Raw genomic sequence first — 12,677 nt, 5'->3', positions numbered from 1 at the left:
ACTCTACAGCTCCAGCCATGACTCCTTGGTCTGATGTTGACAGGCAAACGGCTAACTAGTATATTGCGTTACTTGATGGATGGTAATTGCCTACGGCTTTCTATATCTTTCTCGCGTTCGTCAGATACCCGATTGCTGTCCTGTGAGCAATGAACCAGCATGTTGTTGCTACTAGATTTTGAGTATACATACCTACCTAACCTAGGTACCTCCCACCTTGGCAGATAAAAATTAGTAGATGAAAACGACAAGCTTCGAGGTTCAATGTTGTCAAGAAAGCCTAGTCTCCTACGAAATGCGACTCCGTACTTGACAAGGGTTGCGAATATCATTTTTGCACACCTGTAAGCCCAAGGCTGGGGTCTGGAAATCAATCGGCAACACATCTTAGGCCTCCACAAGATTGAGCCATACTGTTTATTCATGGCTACATACCTGTGCCATAGATGGATGGATGCATTTTTGACCCCGTGAATACACATAGTGGCCCTGGCTTTGAGGTGAAGTTGTAGCTGCTGAACCAGATGTTCCACTTGGGCATTTTTAGCTCGAGTGCATATACAGTTTGTAAAGATCCAAGACAGTCGAAGGTTTTATCGCTTTACGTTAAGCAACAGGAAAAGGGGGTAAAATGTAGGTGGTGATTGGCATTAAGCTAAGCCTTGTGTCGCAGAGTGTAGTGGAAGGAGTAAGAATGTGTATATTTGCGGGTGATTATCGAATTTCGAAGCAACCCCTTGCGACATTTGAAGCGCCCCCATCCTTTCACAGTCCTGTCGGTTGTTCCTACCTGATAACCATTAGGCACCTAGTAATATTCTCTTGATTAAGCACTTGGTCGCAAGTGATTATGTAGGGAACTTTGACGATTGCATACGGCACTAGAGAGAAAATGTACAGTGCTGGGGATAATTAACCAGTACGTATTGGAAGGAACATTGGAAGGAACATTGGAAAAAAAACATTGAACCCTATGTATCTGGAAAAGTTAACCTGAGTAAGTGCGAGTCGCTAGTTAGTTATCCTAGTGAACCTTCCTCTTGGACCCTCACATGGTAGTAGTATGTTGGGTGTGTGAAGTAAAGAGAGCGGAAGGAGGGGAGGAGGGGTTGGGGCTGAGCAATAAGTTGAAAATCTTAACTTGAAGATAGTGAGAACATAAAAGAAGAAAGAAGAATGCATATTAAAGGATAAAATCTCTTTTTTTCCTAGTAATAACTAGAACTGGGAAGGTACTACCAATAGAGAAAACCAAAATTGTACTAGAACAGCGTCATGGCACTTCCACTTCGCAAACGGAGTCGTTGGTTCCCCAACATTGAAGATTGAAGGGAGGATAAAGATTAATAGTAGTTTCGAATGCATGTACAAGGTATAACATCGGCAGGTACCTACATATGTATTTCTTCAATTTTCTTGCTGGATAACACAGTAATATGTACATATGTAATAAGTGCCCCAGTACAAGGACACATGGGTATGTATGTACTAGGTAATATGTATCAATTCCTTAGCGTTACGCCCCCTTTTACCGTAGGCCGGAACGCACAAACCAAGCCAACCTAGGTGCTCTCGCGAGAAAGACAAATCTTGACAGACGAGATACCTGCTACCGTACCGTATTATTTGAGCCAGCCAAAAATGAATGAGACGGATGCTCCAAATCAAGGGCAACAACCATGGCTTCCCCCATAATTTATTCAGCACCTTCAACACACAACCCATTCTCATTCTCACCCCCCATTCAATAACTAAAACTTCAATCTGTACATCGTATAAAAAGAACACCACCAAACCCAGATATCACCCTGCCTTACTATCATCATCACCGCCGTAGCGCACCGCAGCGCACCGCAGCGAAAGATAGTACACCATAACCTTCCGGGTTGGGACGCCTATCGCCGAAGCCGATTAGAGTCTTTACACAGTAGCAACGCGGTTTCTTTACCTTGCTTAGTAGGCGGACAACGGTTTGGGAGAAGGGAATCCGGTGGATCACATTTCATACTTTTGCCAGGTTGCCAGGTTGCCAGGTTGATGACCTGACCCAACCTAAACTAATACAAAGTGCACAATCGCACCAAGGCGTTTTATTTTTCTTTTTCATCAAAAGAAGAATCTTACCACCTTCCCTTCTAACCATCACTCTTTTCCACCTTCTTTCATCCACCATATCGTTTACCATCACCACCACATTCACACCTCGCACTACAATTTGCTAAACCATAACCCATCAAATAATTTGCTTGCCATGCCTACACCTAGCAAGACATCCGCTTCTAACAAGGAAAAGGATCGGCGAAAGTCTACCGCAAAGCCTTCCCTAATGGCTACTTTGCGCGTCAAGTCCATCAGCCTTCGCAAGATTATCGATCCAGCCTCCATCAAAGAAGAGTCGCCCATCAAAGAGTCTCCGGCCCCGCCGACGACCCTTCCTAACGAGCAACTTCCCAATGACTCTTTGCCAGTCATTTCAAATGGCGAGATTGCTTCTGCGTCAAACCCAGGCACTCCTGCGCCTGTAGGAACACCTTCTCAATTGCCTATGGGACCGCCGACCGAAGCACCTAAGAAGAAGGGTGTGAAGAGAAGCGCTGCCGGCGCGAATGGTTCCGACCCATCGTCAAAGGCCAAGGGTAAGCCTGGCCCAAAGAAAAAGCCTAGACTGTATGTACATCAACCTTTTTTTTTTGTCCACTGCTACTCCTTGCGCGTCCCCATTTTCCCTACATGCCATTACCAACTTATCTTTTGCTTATATTGTCAATCGATATCATGTTCCTGTTCCCCTACTAACTTATTTCTAGGGACGATGGTACTATTGATTCCAACGGCCGAGCCAACGGTGGTACATATCACAAACTGGGACCGAAGGCGAACCAGGGCGCTATCAACGCCGGGCTTCGCGCACTTGATCGATCTGGCACACCCTGTCGAAAATGGAACAGAGGTGGCTTTCGGGTGAAGAGCTTTACTGGTATTACCTGGGAAGTTCCCCGATGGACCGCACCGCCCAAGCCCAAACCCCAGGTTACGCCCGAAGAGCCAGCTCCCTCGACAGAGAGCAGCAACAAGGAAAATAAAGAGGGCAGTCAGATGAAAAGTGAGGCTGCTAACAGCCATGCCGATGGAGAGCAGCAAAGCAGCATGCCTCCGAGCATCAATGCTAGTTCGCCAGCTCCTACTCCGATCATTACTGCCTCGTAAGCTTCGCTTCAACGTCTCTTCTTTTCAGCGACCTTTGACAATGGTCTTGTACGTTTGATGCGCATTCACGGGTTTAGGCTGAGGAAAATATGGCGTTATGGGTTTTCGCTGTTACGATACGCAACTAAGGGCTATTGATTTTACTGCCAGGTCGAGAGGCATTCCTGAGGCTGTCTGGAAATGGTAAGGTGTATCGGTCAACATAGCCACTTGAGCTACTTGAAAGTTTGGCGTCACGGAAATGGAGAGGAGTTAATGTACATTATAATTCGCAAGTTGACGGTTGGCGTTGAGACAAAAGTCTGGCATGGTCGATAGAGATCGGTTTTGTAGCAAATGCATAATCCTGTATTGCAAATGGCGTTGAAGTATGATGAGATTCATGATTTCTTCTGCCATGTTGCTATTGCCTACCTGTAGCTATCACTCGCTAAGGCACCTATGTTGCGAAGACCATGGCTTTGGACTCGCTGGACATGTAATTAGTGCTTTAGGAGAGGCCTGACCTAGTCTCATACGGCTGTGACGATGGCACGATGGTCTATCTTGGTCTGTAGTCAGCATATTTTTGGTATTGAAATCGTAGAAAAGACGTTCCCTAATGAATCTCCATTTATGAAATTAGATCATCCCAAGGTTGTATTTTAGATGAGAGCCACGTAGCAAGGTCCTACGGCCAACTCTACCTAGTAGGCATACAAACATTGAAGCTAATGAGTAGTTGCTCGTACTCAGGATACCTAATATCTACGTATTACATATCATATGGGCTTCGTGGCCAATGTTCTACGTACACATAACTATTGAATGAAGGATAGTTATTATCTATGTATGTACGTACCTAGGTAGGTAAGACTACCCTAGGAATCTTGCTTGGATTTGTTGGCGATAACAGTCAGTCAACCTCCTTTTTGCACCATAATTAAACTTGCATTAATATTCTAGGTTAGCATTCAATGTTGATGGTGGCATCTGAATGGAGTTCAAGGTTGCATGTACTATGTACTATATGGGTAGGCTAGCCTTACTAAGCTTAGCTCCACTCTATCAAACTATTAATGGAACATTGCCTAGGTGAATAGTTAACATCAACATAACACATTGAATGAGCTTAGGTTGCACTTGCATACTACTATTAGTACGTACTAAATGAAAGATGCAATGTAAAGTAATCTTCACATCATTTAGCTTATGTAGGTATAATGTATTTTCAATAACATTTTGAGGCGTAACTTATAATATGCTATAATAAAATTCAAAAAATATCCCAAGGCATTTGGCCACTGTGCCATGTGGTATGCACATACATAGTATATGAAGGTATGTAGCCTATAGGGACGGCTGATCTAGGTACAAGTACATACATAAAACGGAAGCGGAAAGAGACCTAAAAGTGACCTAAAATTTGGTGATAAAGTCATATCAAGATTAGTAGTTATGATGTAACTCGGACCCGCTCATATCGATTAGTACCTTAGTATTTGATAAGTGATACCGATTATGTATTACCTGGAAGGTCGGGCCATGTTCAGCAACAACGTCCGTGACCTCGTGATTGCCTGCACAATTGATTGATTGATCTCTTTTTTTGGTCTTCAATGTTCTGCTCTTGTACCTTTTGACCTTTCAATGTTACAAACCTTTTTACCATTCTCCGCAACAGCCTATCATCACTCAGTGTACAACACCTGCCTCAGCATCATTGCTGCCCATTCAATGTTGCTGAACGCACGGTTTGGAGTTAAGGAACATTGAACATATCAACGACATCAAGCTACATATCTAGTAGTACTTACTCTGACGATTCCAAGGTACAAACTACAAAGTGATTGGTACCTACCTACATACATAGACGTAACCAAATAGGAACGAGGAAATCGGAGCATCTTTTCCTTCGATAAAGGGACGTTCGTCTATTTGTTCGAAAACCCTATTCTCTATTTGCCCTGTACGGCAATACGGACACGCCTCTTGTTTTCTGCTCGAGCTTGCTATTAAGTTATTACCGCATTCACGTCTTTATAGGTACCGCTTGCCCTACATCACTCAACCAGTGAGTCAAGAGGGCACCAGCACTTTAGAGGAGCTCCGACCCAAGACTAGGTTCCTTTTATTACGGCCCAGAGTGAATTCGGTTCTACTATGGCAAACCCATTTCAGCATGATTCTTCTGGTTTTAATCCAGATGTATCACTTACAAGCTTTCTTCCCCGGTACAGGAATTCTCCATATCCCTCTACTATAGCAGGATCCGGTGCCCCTCTTACGCCTGCGTCGCATTCGCCGCTCAACCGCCTCTCATACCTCCTCAACCCCTCGTACGAATCATCGTCAGACCTCTACGCTGCGAACCGGGCCCAAACTCAGAACGCTGACATGGACATGAGCGGCAGCGGTAGCGGCGCCGATGGAGTTGCTTCGGGATCGCAGAGCCATACCCCACAATTGCCGTTATATTCGCGAACGTTTGAAAGGTGGTTGGATAATGATGTTACGGTGCTATTACGGAAAAACGTATACAGAAAGAATGGCTTCTTCACGCCATCATACCTAAGCGGCTCAAATTATATCCAGAAACTCGAGGAAGCACACAAAGCAAAGTTGGCGCAGAAAGAAACCCAGCAGTCACCTGGAATTACTTTACCAGCAGGTATTGCGACAACCGCCTCCTTGTCGAACAAACCCCCAGCATCTCATTTGGGGGTAATGACGTATGATTTGATCGAGCGGACGCCGGCCATTGAGGATGATAGTCCAATAGCGCCTTTACCTTCAAGATGGAACAATGATGACAAGCATGGGGCACTCGAAGTAATAGGGGCCGGGCAAGAGGTCAAATACGCGGCTAGTCGTAGTTCGAGAGAGTCAGACCACGAAAGTTGCGCTATCCGTGCAGACCACCCTATGCCATGGCAGGCTGGTATATACTATTTTGAGGTTACTCTTCTATCTAGAAGAAGGGATGAGTACGTTCAAAAGGTCAACCTTGTTCTTCTCTATTTCATCTAACTTGAATAAACGTAGGACCACAGTATGCATTGGCTTCTCGAATAAGAATGTTCCCCTGTCACGACCACCGGGCTGGGAACCTGACTCATGGGGTTATCATGGTGACGATGGCGATATTTACTCGGGACATAATGTTGGCAAGGCCTACGACGGCCAGGCCTTTGGGCCACAGGACACTATTGGATGTGGAGTTAACTTTCGAACGCGGGAAGCATTCTTCACCAAGAATGGCAAGGAATATAGTACGTATTGATTTTTTTTTTTCATGTAGCCCTGCTGCCATATACAGCTGCTCATTAACGCTCCACAGAGACCGCATTCAAAGACGTAAAGGGTGATCTTTATCCTACCGTCGGTATGAAGAAAGCAGGCGAGCACATCCGTGTTAATTTTGGCCAAACACAATTCGTCTACGACATCGATAGCATGATGAAGGTAAGTTAGGATCCTATTCTCTACGAAATACGCATAACTGACAATTATGGCTACACAGAGAGAACAGGCAAAGGTCAAGGCAGCAATCAGCAAAACAAGGTAAGAAGATCGATTAGCATAGCTCTAGGTAATACCTGGGAACTAATAGTTGCATTGTAGCATCGAGAAACTAGTTTCACCTCCTATGGGCGAGACGGATTTAATTCAGCAGCTTGTGAGTTGTGCATTATCTACCCATTGTTTCTCAGACTGACGATAAATATAGGTCTTGCAATTTCTTCAACACGACGGCTATGTTGAGACAGCTCGGGCGTTTGCTGAGGAGATCCGTTCTGAAAAACAAGCCATTCAAATCGACCCACGAACTCCAGTACCAGGCATCAACATTAAGGATGACGAAGATGCTCATAATAGGCAACGTAGGTATAAGTTGCATCCATAATTTTCTCTGTACTAACCGTACTAGGCATACGAAGAGCTATCCTCGAGGGCGAGATCGAAAAGGCTGTTAAGTATACCAGAGTTTTCTACCCCGACGTGTTAAAGCAGAATTACGACGTATACTTTAAGCTACGTTGTCGAACTTTTATTGAGATGGTCCGAAAATCTGCTGAATTAGGCGATCCCAATGCAAAGAGGGGCAATGGCCATTCCTTTGATGACATTCCTAACAAGATGGACGTCGATGAGAATGGCTTCTCTGATCAGATGGAAGAAGACGGATTAGGATCTCAAATCGACCAAGAGACCTTGCTGGCGAAAACTATCGAGTATGGTCAGGGCCTACAGGCTGAGTTTAAGGAGGACCCAAGGCGCGAAATTACTAAGACGCTCGACGAGGTCTTCTCACTTCTCGCTTATTCTGAGCCACTTCAAGTCAAGGAGGTTGCGCATTTACTTGAGCGGAAAGGCAGGGTGGCTGTGGCTGAAGAACTCAATTCAGCAATTCTCTGTAAGTCTAGTTGTTCATTCAAGTGACTGTGTATATGGTGGCTAACTTTTTCCCCCCCTTTTTCTCTGTTTGACAGCGTCTTTAGGCAAGTCATCTCGGTCAGCTTTAGAGAACCTCTACGGGCAAACGAGCGTATTGTTGGACTACCTACGCGAGGATGGTGGACCCGGTTCACTTGTTACTATACAATCTGTCATCGACGAAATACCCAAGATGCAGCCCTTTTAGTTAGGGGACTTTTCATTTCAAATGAAGCTGGATCCCTAACAGGTGAACGAATTCTTTAAAGCCATTGGGGTCCTCTCATGAAGCTAAGAGGTCCCGCGCCTCAAACAACGAATAACCCATCTATCATTCATACAATCGTGTTAAGAGAGAAGTTTCCTATCCTACAATAGGCCAACTAGGTATTGTTTGGATGCTTGTCTCTTTTCTCGAGTTGGCTTATAATCCGATACTGTCGTGGTCTTATTCGAGCTTCATACCGTCTCCTTCCATCGTGGAAGCCCAGTAGATGAATGTCAAGCATACTAACCGTGGGCCTTTTGCAATACACACCTGGTGTCAACATACCTTTTCTCCACCACAGTTCAGTCTCCTTAGATGGAAAGAGCCCATTTAAACTTAGACTGTATCATTGATGGCATCACGGAAGTGGGTGGTACAAGGGCCGCCGGCATTTGTTTGGCCCTTGTCTTCCATTCGTTGCACCTGTCTATCCTCCCCTGTATCTTCTTCTTCCGACCCCTACATGGACCCCTTTCCTCATAAATACATATCAATCAACATCTCACCTCTCGAATCACAAGCTGTGGCTCTTGGCGGCCTTGAGAGCAAACGGGCAAGGGAAGGGTTTCTTCAAAGCAGGAGCATTATCAGCAGTCGTCTATCTACCCACACTCGTACCACCTACGTAGTACTTTGTATGGGTAGGTTTACATAGGAGTCACTTGTGAACTACTGAGTAGCTTAAAGGGAAGGGGCAGTGACGATGATGATGGTGATGGTAATGGTGATGGTTGGATGTACAAATCGCATGCGACTGGCTTTGTGGTTGTTGATAAAACGAATAGACTTCAATGTAGCAAGCAAATCGGTCTTCAGCCTACATTATACATGCAGTAGGAGTAGACAGTTGACAACGGATCAGATGCATAGATAAAATGAATACATGAGGCCATTCTCAACTCACACGTACTGCTTGTTCGTATATGGCACTGCCTTCCTACTACTATGTACCTGCCAGCCTCTTCTTAACATGCCCCTTGAGATGAAAATGTACCTTCCCTAGGTAGGTACCCTAGGCGAGTAGACGCTTTAGAGACCTGCTACTATCAATACATGTGTGTGCATAGGGTTATATATAGGATACACTTTCATGCCTAGGTACCTAGGTAGGTTATCTAAATCGATTGATGCTCCCCGTTACTCTACGTACTTAGCTAGACTTACTCCTACCTAGGTTACATACCCCCTTAGGCACCTACGTACCTACATATGTGCATGCATTATGTGTGTGTGTATGTATGTATTTACATACGTAGCATAGGAGCCGCTATATATGTAGATTAGATTAGATTAGATCAGATCTATTTGTTTACCTACCTACCTAGGTAGGTAGGCATAAGACTCGACTGGCATTTCCCCAAAACCTTCAAGGCTATATGTAGTATGTACTAAGGTTAGGTAGGTAGGTAGGTAGGTAGGTAGGTAGGTAGGTAGGTAGGTGGTATGTACAATACATACCTACATACATATAGTGGAAGCTTGCCATGGCACGCATGCATGCACTTACTACATAACTTACCTGTAGTTAGGTATATATATAACACCGCAGTAAAAAATCAACAGGCCGAGTGAAGAGCCAAGACGGCAGGGAAAGGAAAGCCTTAACATGAGGATGAGGATTTTTTTGACTTAGGTATTCTATCTAGTTACATGCCAGTCACAGTAAACAAAAAACTGTTAGGTAGTTAGTTAGTTAGTCCCTTTTTTCCTTTTATGCTGGACATACATAACTAGCTAGCATTCAGGTCTCCCAATTTTCTTTTCTTTATGGGGTCGTTTTACCTAACTAACTAAGTACCTACCTATCATCTAGAGATTCACAGGCAGACTTTTTAAGATAGAAATAAGTATATATGTCTGGGCATAGGTATACCACGTGGATAGGTACAGTACCTATATATATATCCATCGTTGATTTATTATTGAAAATCACTTCCCTTTCCTCTTGTTCTGTACATCTATCTACCTAAGGTATGAAAATGAAGATTTCGCCTAACCCTTAACCTAACCACCAAAGTGTCAATCAAACCACCCTCGCCCAAACAAGCAAATCCCGATTCCCGTTCTATCCGGAAAGCACGATGAAAGCGATGTGATGATGAAAAGTAAAAGTCAAAAGCCTAAAAGCCAGAAAAAGCAAGAGCCTGGTCCATATGCATGCATTTCGTTGAACGCCAGAGAGGGGGGATATAATATATAAGAATACATAGGTAGGTAGGTATAGATGTGAGAGTGCGTGAAGAGATACATATCAAAGAAAGAAAGGGGGGAGGAGGAGTTTACGAAGAAGAGAAAAAATGCGATCGCTGTAACACACAAGCACACACGCACACTCATACAGACAGACAGGCAGACAGGCAGACAGGCAGGCACACATATCCATCCAACAAATTTGTTCGCTTTGTTTTCGGTCTACCGACTGCATGATGTGCGTGCTGCAGCATTGGCAACGGGACCGAATGCATGGCATGGCATGGCATTTGCATCTGCGTCTGCATTAGCATCTTCAAAGTCAGTCGCGAATAGCGCGGCTCCGTATTCCTTCCCCCCCTGGTTGCAGCCGTACCCATAAGCCAACTAACAAACAGAACAGACACGCAGCTAACACTTTCAAGGTTGGTTTCGAATCGAATTTCCCTGATGTCCCTTTAAACTAGCCTTCCCTTCTAGCCGCAGAATTTAGATGAATGCTGCAGGTGTTAAGCGCTGCAGGGAATCCCTTTCTTTTCCTTTCCCCTCCTCCAATCCCCCCTCCTATTATGCAGGTTAGGTACTAGGCATTTGTGCGCCTTGACCATGGTAGTACTTCTACTATCCATAGCATAGCGTATGCCACCACACAACAAGGTCCCATACAATAGAGTGAGTTGCGTTTCCATGACTTGCTGATCAGGCTGAAAAATAGGGATCCTGTTTCCAAAGTTTTTGGTTTTTGTAAATTTTTTCTTTTTTTCTACCCTCCGTACATCTCTCTTCCCGTGTGGTAATATTGTTTAGTGGGGGTAAACATGACTAGAAGAAGAGGGGAGGGGGGCGAGGAGGTGCAGATGCAGAGAAAGGAAGAGGAAGAAAAAAATTAAATGCCCTAACGTCATCATGCCATTCATTGATCGTGACCCCCCCAAATTGCCAATAATGATGCCAGGTGCCAAATCCGTACAGTCGACAAGTAATAGTAAAGTAAGACTCGGTTGCACCAGTACGACCCTACGTAGACATCTGCCCAGTGCCTGCCACCTAAGAAGTATCCATCATCCCGGATATATAGGTTACATAGGAAGGGAGAAGGGGTAGGACCCCGCCAACCAACCGAAAACCACAGGATGGAAACCAACGGCGCACTGAAGCAACGGGCAGCAGGCAGGCAGGCTCCAGTATCGAACAGGGACTACTTTCAAGTCCCTGAGAGGTCGGATAAAGACGAGAAGACAAGTTAGGTAGTTTGATGATATTGGTATTCGCGCACCGCTTCTCGTAAATAGGTAAACGTCCGGCCGATGGTAGAGCGGTAGTCAAAATAAAGGTGAAGGCAATACATTGACGTATATGGGGAAGCAAGTAGATTAGTGGGTAGGTGTCTACCCTAGACAGGTCGCTGCTTAGATGCCAATGCCCTCCAGATCCCGCATCAGCACCGCCATCTGCGCGCGCTTCGCAGCCTCCGCAACGAGGTTCAGGTCCCGAATGAATGCGTCAGTGCTCGGTGGCTTCTGTGATGCTGGCGGGGGCGGCGCATAGCTTTGCGTTGACGCTGTTGACGTCGTAGCTGTGGTGGTGCCAGCACGTTTGTGGTGCGCCACGCTAGGTGAAGAGATTGGTGCATCCATTTTGGTTGAGCGTGTGTAGAGTGTAAAGCGGTTTGCGTGGAGTTGGTCTTCTTAAGTCCTCGTAGTGAAATGGATACGGATACAGGTTTGCTTGGCTTCTAAGGGCAACCTCGAAGCTGTCGGTTCGTATGCACCTATATGTATGTCGATATGTAGGTACGTAGACGATGATTCCACCGTCGGCGACCCGCAGGATAGGTACTTGGTATGCAGAGAAAATGCGTACAAAGATTGTATGATGTCTGTCGTGTGACAAGTTGATTCTTTAATAAACGAGTTGAGTCTATGAGGTGATGATGATGGATTCGTGAGTTGTTCCAGTTGGCTATGTAGTCCCTCTTTCTGCCTCTCTGTCTTCTTGAAAGGTTTCAAGATTTGAGAAGTATTGAAGAGATCAATGTATTGGAGAGAAATGGTGAGATAGTGAGATAGTAATGGTGTAGGTTAGAGGGAAGAAAAGAACGAGTCTTTTAATTTGGGTGGGTATGTCGCAAGCCTTATATTTTTATGGACTAGTTTGTCCAAGGGTGTTCTTCCCCTAGATAACCACCTCGGCAGTAGGTGACGAAATCAGTGGGAATGAAGGCTTATTTCAAGTATCGTAATTCCCCTTGCGGTTAGAGGATGAAAGTGGGATGAAGTTGGGAGAAAGAAAGAAAGAGCTATTTACCTAGGTAAGCACCCTTGTCCCTTGAAGAATAGAAAATAGTGCAAACTTTGAAGTATGTTCAATGTCGTATACCTCAAGGCTATATGTAGTAACCTAGGTACTTGGCACTACCTAATATATGGAAAGAAAGAATAACATTTGAACATTGAATGCTTTTTTTTTTTTTTTTTTTTTTTAGGATTGTATAACAGTATCGTAATCTCGTGATCAGTCAATTTCCAATCGGCTGATAGTAATTAAGAATTAAGGGTCATTACTGTATTGACCCCCAACTTCCAGATCAATACGG

At 44.7% G+C, this 12,677-nt stretch overlaps 3 protein-coding genes across 3 annotated transcripts; 2 read left to right on the top strand and 1 right to left on the bottom strand.

Moving 5' to 3' along the window:
• The first annotated feature begins 1,550 nt into the window (after window positions 1-1,550).
• GGS25DRAFT_499001 (DUF1711-domain-containing protein) lies at window positions 1,551-3,806 on the top strand. The gene is made up of 2 exons (XM_049261740.1): window positions 1,551-2,667; window positions 2,808-3,806. The coding sequence occupies exons 1-2, from the start codon at window positions 2,252-2,254 to the stop codon at window positions 3,205-3,207; spliced, it is 816 nt and encodes a 271-aa protein (XP_049114642.1). The 5' UTR covers window positions 1,551-2,251; the 3' UTR covers window positions 3,208-3,806.
• A 1,298-nt stretch (window positions 3,807-5,104) lies between these two features.
• Window positions 5,105-8,037, top strand: GGS25DRAFT_367739 (SPRY domain-containing protein). Its single transcript, XM_049258162.1, has 8 exons — window positions 5,105-6,173; window positions 6,232-6,458; window positions 6,527-6,651; window positions 6,710-6,750; window positions 6,811-6,865; window positions 6,917-7,070; window positions 7,118-7,603; window positions 7,680-8,037. Exons 1-8 carry the CDS (start codon window positions 5,350-5,352, stop codon window positions 7,829-7,831), a joined length of 2,064 nt encoding a protein of 687 aa, XP_049114641.1. The 5' UTR covers window positions 5,105-5,349; the 3' UTR covers window positions 7,832-8,037.
• A 3,453-nt stretch (window positions 8,038-11,490) lies between these two features.
• Window positions 11,491-11,718, bottom strand: GGS25DRAFT_523648 (uncharacterized protein; the record flags this gene model as incomplete). The annotated part of the gene is made up of 2 exons (XM_049264463.1): window positions 11,491-11,642; window positions 11,676-11,718. 2 exons carry the CDS (start codon window positions 11,716-11,718, stop codon window positions 11,491-11,493), a joined length of 195 nt encoding a protein of 64 aa, XP_049114640.1.
• Window positions 11,719-12,677: the final 959 nt, after the last annotated feature.

This window comes from Hypoxylon fragiforme (assembly GCF_022984875.1).
Source record: "Hypoxylon fragiforme strain CBS 206.31 chromosome Unknown GGS25scaffold_7, whole genome shotgun sequence".
Taxonomy (NCBI): Eukaryota; Fungi; Ascomycota; class Sordariomycetes; order Xylariales; family Hypoxylaceae; genus Hypoxylon; species Hypoxylon fragiforme.
This window is presented reverse-complemented; position numbering and strand designations above follow the sequence as displayed.